At 46.1% G+C, this 6,690-nt stretch overlaps 1 protein-coding gene across 1 annotated transcript in view; it reads right to left on the bottom strand.

Annotated features, from left to right (window-relative positions):
* LOC106532772 (tripartite motif-containing protein 54) overlaps nucleotides 1-6,690 on the bottom strand; it is a gene marked incomplete at both ends in the record, with an annotated part of 12,708 nt that continues 6,018 nt past the window's right edge. Inside the window, 4 exon segments of the mRNA XM_014028916.1 lie at nucleotides 1-77; nucleotides 4,969-5,093; nucleotides 5,216-5,238; nucleotides 5,341-5,496. Coding sequence (XP_013884370.1) covers nucleotides 1-77; nucleotides 4,969-5,093; nucleotides 5,216-5,238; nucleotides 5,341-5,496 — 381 coding nt within the window.

The following is a 6,690-nucleotide window of genomic DNA, read 5'->3' as shown; positions in this document are numbered from 1 at the left end:
TTCTTCTGGCTCTGGACTGACTGTTGGCTCTTCTGGCTCTGGACTGACTTCTGGTTCTTCAGGAACATCATTTACAACTATAAAGATGTCAGAACAGAACAATAATGAGCGTGAGGCCTGTCTGACCTCAGATACCTGAATAATGACTCTCTGGTTAAAGACTTTTATGTCAATGGYTATCATTTTATAGGGACAGATGTTTTATAAGTTGTGTTTTCTTTGTTAGGCTTTGTGACGTTTTAGATACAGATAGCCACAAAATTATTGGTACTAATTATTTTCATCAAGCTAATTATCAAACTTTTCTGATTACTGGATTATTTTCAGACTGAACAGATGGTTCACAGTTTGTGCTGGAGCTCTTACTGCATTTCTGACATCCAGGTTAACAGCCCAGAAGTTTTTTGTCCGTCCTCTGGAAATGTCCAAATCAATATACCCATTGTCCCTCTTTTGGACACATCCAAACCAATATACCCACTGTCCATCTTCTAGAAATGTCCAAACCAATATACCCACTGTCCCTCATCTGGAAATGTCCAAACCAATAAACCCATTGTCCCTCTTCTGGACACATCCAAACCAATATACCCACTGTCCCTCCTCTGGACACATCCAAACCACTACACCCACTGTCCCTCCTCTGGACACATCCAAACCAATATACCCACTGTCCCTCCTCTGGAAATGTCCGAACCAATATATCCACTGTCCGTCCCCTGGACATGTCTAAACCATCTTTATCTGGTCTCTAACTTTATCTTCCAGTCCTTCAACCTGTGCTGTCCCTCTGATGATCTCAATCCTAATCTTCTCCATTTTTGTCCTTCCTCAACATCTCCAATATCAGAGTTAAGCTCAATATTTCAAAATTCTCAGTATAACCTTTTTAAGCAGGCTAATGTTGATCATTTGTGGTGGCCATTTTGAAATGGGGCAGCTCCCAAAGCTCATCAGGTGTAAATGTACATTTAATTATTTTTTGAAAGTTTTGTCAAAATTTGTTCAGTTGTTCATGCGATATTTACCTAAAAGTGTAAACCGTCCAAAGACCCCTTATGATAAATGCCTCAAATGGACTTGGTGTTCCCTTGCCTGGACGTGGGGCACCGGGGCACCGCTCTGGAGCCAGGCCTGGTGGTGGGGCACGTTGGTGAGCACCTGGTGGCTGGGCTTTTGCCCATGGAGCCTGAAATGGGGACTCCCTCGTTTTGCTGGGGGAATTCAACCCTCATGTGGGCAATAACAGTGAGACCTAGAGGGGCGTGTTTGGGAGGAACGGCCCCCCGGATATGAACCCGAGGGGTGTTTTGTTTTTGGACTTCTGTTCTTGTCATGGATTGTCCATAATGAAGACCATGTTCAAGCATAAGTGTGTCCATATGTGCTCTTGGCACCAGGAGATCCTAGGCCAGAGTTCGATGATCTACTTTGTTGTTGCTTCATCTGATCTGCGGCCGCATGTCTTGGATACTTGAGTGAAGGAAGAGAGGGGCGGAGCTGTCAACTGACCACTACCTGGTGGTGAGTTGGCTCCGGTGGTGGGGGAGGATGCTGGTCAGACCTGGCAGACCCAAACACATAGTGAGGGTCTGTGGGAACGTCTGGCAGAGTCTCCTGACAGACAGGGCTTTAACTCAAATCTCCGGGAGAACTTTAAACATGTTCTGGGGGGAGGTGGGGGGCATTGAGTCTGAGTGGGCCAAGTTCTGTGCCTCCATTGTCGAAGCGGCTTACCTGAGCNGGAGAACTTTAAACATGTTCTGGGGGGAGGTGGGGGGCATTGAGTCTGAGTGGGCCAAGTTCTGTGCCTCCATTGTCGAAGCGGCTTACCTGAGCTGTGGCCGTAGGGTTGTRGGTGCCTGTTGTYGCGGCAACCCTCGAACCCGCTGGTGGACACTGGCGGRGAGGGATGCTGTCAGGCTGAAGAAGGAGTCCTATCYGGTCTTTTTAGCCTGTGGGACTCTGGAAGCAGCTAATGGGTATCAGTAGTCCAAGCGGATTGCGGCTCAGGTGGTCACTGAGGCAAAAACTCGGGCATGAGAGGAGTTTGGAGAGGCCATGMAAAAAYACTTCCYTACAGKTTCGAGGCGATTRTGGTCCACCATCCGGCATCTCAGSGGGGAAGTGGTTCTCCACCAACACTGTTTATGGTGGGGATGGTGCACTGCTAACCTCAACTCGGGACGTTGTGGGTCAGTGAGTGGAATACTTCGAAGACCTCCTCAATCCCACCGACACATCTTCCCACGAGGAAGCAGAGCCTGAGGACCCTGGGTCAGACTCTCCAATCTTTGGTGCTGAGGTCACTGAGGTGGTTAAAAAGCTCCTCAGTGGCAAGGCACCACGGGTGGATGAGATTCGCCCGGAGTTCCTTAAAGCTCTATATGCTGTGGGTMTGCGTTGGTTGATGCAACTCTACAATACTGTATGGACATCGGGGGCAGCTCCCCTGGATTGGCAGACCGGGGTGGTGGTACCCCTATTTAGAAAGGGGGTGTGTTTCAACTATAGGGGAATCACACTTCTAAGCCTCCCTGGTAAGGTCTAGTCAGGGGTCCTGAAGAGGAGGGTCTGTCAGATAGTTGAATCTCAGATTCAGGAAGAGCAGTGTGGTTTCTGTCCTGGTCGTGGAATAGAGGACCAGCTCTACACCCTCATCAGGGTCCTGGAGAGTGCGTGGGAGTTTGCTCAACGTGTTTTGTGGGCTTGCAGAAGACGTTCGACCGTTTCTGTTGGGGACTCCTGTAGGGGGGTACTCCAGGAGAATGGGGTCCCAGGCCCATTGATATGGGCTGTTAGGTCCCTGTACGACCAGTGCCAGAGCTTGGTCTGCATTTCAGGTTGTTTCCGGTGAGAGTTGGACTCTCAGTTGGACTGCCAAGGTTGCCCTTTGTCACCGACTCTGTTTATAACTTTTATGGACAGAATTTCTAGGTGCAGCCAAGGTGTTGAGGATATCTGTTTTGGTGACCTTAGGATTGCATCTCTGCTTTTTGCGTATGATGTGGTCCTATTGGCTTCATCAGATCGTGATCTTCAGCTCTCAATGGAGCAGTTTGCAGCTGAGCGTGAAGTGACTGAGATGAGGATCAGTGCCTCCAAATCCGAGACCAAGGTCTTGAGCCYGAAAAGGGTAAGGTGCCTTCTCTGGGTCAGGGAGGAGGTCCTGCCCCAAGTGGAGGAGTTTAAGTATCTTGGGTTCTTGTTCACGAATGAGGGAAGAATGGTGCGGGAGATTGATAGGCGGATTGGTAGTATATCTGCAGTGATGCGGGCATTGTACCGGTCTATTGTGGTGAAGCGAGAGCTGAGCCAGAAGGTGAAGCTCTCGGTTTACCGGTCATTCTACGTTCCAACCCTCATCTATGGTCACGAGCTATGGGTAATGACTGAAAGAACGAGACTGCGGATACAAGTGGCCGAAAAGAGTTTCATTTGCAGGGTGTCTGGGCTCTCCCTTAGAGATAGGGTGAGAAGCTCAGTCATTCAGGAGGGACTCAGAGTAGAGCCGCTGCTCTTCCACATTGAGTGGAGTCAGTTGAGGNGTCCTGCCCCAAGTGGAGGAGTTTAAGTATCTTGGGTTCTTGTTCACGAATGAGGGAAGAATGGTGCGGGAGATTGATAGGCGGATTGGTAGTATATCTGCAGTGATGCGGGCATTGTACCGGTCTATTGTGGTGAAGCGAGAGCTGAGCCAGAAGGTGAAGCTCTCGGTTTACCGGTCATTCTACGTTCCAACCCTCATCTATGGTCACGAGCTATGGGTAATGACTGAAAGAACGAGACTGCGGATACAAGTGGCCGAAAAGAGTTTCATTTGCAGGGTGTCTGGGCTCTCCCTTAGAGATAGGGTGAGAAGCTCAGTCATTCYGGAGGGACTCAGAGTAGAGCCGCTGCTCTTCCACATTGAGTGGAGTCAGTTGAGGTGGCTCYGGCATCTGGTTAGGATGCCTCCTGGACGCCTCCCTGGTGAGGTGTTCCGGGCATGTCCCACTGGGAGGAGGCCAAGAGGAAGAACCAGGACATGCTGGAGGGACTYTGTTTCTCGGCTGGTCTGGGAATGCCTTGGGATTCCCCTGGACGAGCTGGCCCAAGTGGCTGGGGAGAGGAAAGTCTGGGTCTCTCTGCTTTTGTCTACTGCCCCCGCGACCCAACCCCAGATAAGTGGAAGAAAACGGACGGACGGATAAACCATCAAACACATGCAAACATGAGCAAAAACATGCTCATCCTTCACAATACTTGTGGTCCATATTGTGAAATTAACAACAGTGTAAAGATCTTTGAAATAATATTTACTCTTTCAATACTGGAAAGCATAGCCATCCACTTCAGTCATAATTGCGTTTGGACCAGTCATTAGCTCAATCGAAAAAAGTTAAAAGCAAAATAAACTCAGTGGTAGTGAAATGACTTCAGCATCTGAATAGAAGTCCAATTGTTCTGTTTTTAACTGTTTTTTTTAATTGATCATGACCTGGATGACTGAGAATCTTCAGCATATAGCCATTAGCTCATCAGTCGTTTTAGAATTTAACTATATTTTCAGAAACTGGATTCATTTAAAGAGCCATCTATAATGAATAGGATGTTATTTTGTCACAGAAATACACTTTTCTTTTAATAATGTTTATTTTSGGGGGACTAGAAAAGCTGAATTATTAGTCACAGCTGATCGGTGGTGGGATGACTCACTCTTTATGTTCTGACACATAAAGGATTGGTTGATCAAATAAACAAGTAAACAATGGTCTGAAACTGAGAGACAACCTACAGCATTGTGGTAATTTGAATCTTTGCTTTTTTGAAGWTTGTGTTGTTTTAGAAGGTAAAAATAAATTTGTTGCCTAATTAACTATTAGTTAGCTTAGCCCCAAACATGTCTGAATTAAAGTAAAGTCCGCTCTGAGATTTAAACAAAAAATTACTTTTAACAAATTTATTCTGTTTTTTACTCTTATGTACCTTTGATGAAGTCAATTCTCTTTAGAGCTCTCTTTTGTCTGCTGAAATTAAATTCATAGGAGCTCAGATTTTCAAAACTTGGTTTTAGGGTCTCTGAAGGACAGGAGCTGGTCGCTGCCATCACTCTGAGGGGGAAATTGAAAGAAGGGACTCAACAACACTACAACAGCATGGAGAGGTACAAGAAATGATTAATACTAGAGAATTCAGTTTATTCTAAAATAGTYTGTAATTCCACAATACTCACCTTGTGATCAGCTCTTTTGAATTCTAAAGGAAGAGTGAGGACATGTCAGAAATTAAGATAATGAATGTTAAAGTGTTTTRATTTATGATACTTTAATGTTGGAACAGGTGCCACATGCAGCCCACCTCAACAAAGGCAGCCATGTCCAGCTCCTCCATGCTGCTCTCTGTGCTCTCCACCAGCTTCCTGTTGGCCTCCATGCTGGTACCACAGCAACGGACCAACATCTGGGTCTCACTTATTCTCTGTTCCTCGTCAGAAGTGATTTGTTGGGTCATTACCTTCAGGTGAACAAAAAGAGAATTTATCATTTAAAAAACAATATATTTGTATTAAACAGCATGGAATAAATTTTGTTGTGCTGATGATACTTAGTTATATTTATCGATGAAACCTGGTGAAACCTATCAGTTATTTAAACTACAAGCATGTCTTGGATACATAAAAACCTGGATGACTCTTAATTTTCTGCTTCTAAACTCAGAAAAGACAGAGGTTGTGGTTTTGGGACTTGAACATCTTAGGGATCAACTTTGCAGCCTTTCACCTCCTCTGGATGGCATTAATCTGGCCTCCAGTTCTAATGTAAAGAAGCTTGGTGTTATTTTTGATCAGGATATGTCTTTTAACCCCCACATTAAAAATGCTACCTGGAAGTTAAAATTCGATTAAAAGCAAATATATAATGGCAATAAAGAGTAAAACCTGTTTTAAAGTGCTTTTAAAAATGACAAAACTAAAAATTATTTGGGGACCGGAGGGTGTGCTCCAATTACAGGGGCATCACTCTCTTTAGCCTCCAGGTAAGGTCTTTTTAGGGGTACTGGAGAAGAGAGTCCGATCAATGGCTGAACTTCAGATTCAGGAGGAACAATGCAGGTTCTGTGGAACACTGGACCAACTCTTTACCCTCACTAGGTCCTCGAGGGCTCATGGGAGTTTTCGCATCCAGTCTACATGTGTTTTGTGGACTTGGAGAAGGCATTCGACCGTGTTCCTTGAGATACACTGTGGGGGATGCTACGTGAGTATGGGATTGTGGGTCCATTTTTCAGTCCCTATACAAGCAGTGCGAGAGTTTGGCTTGCATTAAGTTGGACCCCTTCAGAGTGGGAGTTGGACTCTCCCAGTGCTGCCTGTTGTCACTGATTCTGTTCATAACTTACACGGACAGAATTTTTCTGTGCAGCCAGGGGGTGTAGGGAGTCCGGTTCGGTGGCCTTATCTCGTTCACACTGAACACATTTTGAGCTGCAGGAGCAGCCAGTTTACATGCAAAGTCTATGGTGGACACGCCTCTAGGGGTCTTGCGGCGCATCAGGTCCATTTAGTTAAAATTCGCAAGGAATGCGGAACGTGCGGCAGAGCATTTTCCGTGCATGTGGTGCGGCGAAAGCAACCGACGCTTGAGTTCAAAAATCTGAACTTTCGCTGCTCGACGCATCTTGACAACCTGTCAGAGAAACTAATTTTTC

Source organism: Austrofundulus limnaeus, unplaced genomic scaffold (genome assembly GCF_001266775.1).
Source record: "Austrofundulus limnaeus strain Quisiro unplaced genomic scaffold, Austrofundulus_limnaeus-1.0 Scaffold829, whole genome shotgun sequence".
NCBI lineage: Eukaryota > Metazoa > Chordata > Actinopteri > Cyprinodontiformes > Rivulidae > Austrofundulus > Austrofundulus limnaeus.
Note: the sequence above shows the minus strand (reverse complement) of the source record. Positions and strands in the feature narration are given on the sequence as shown.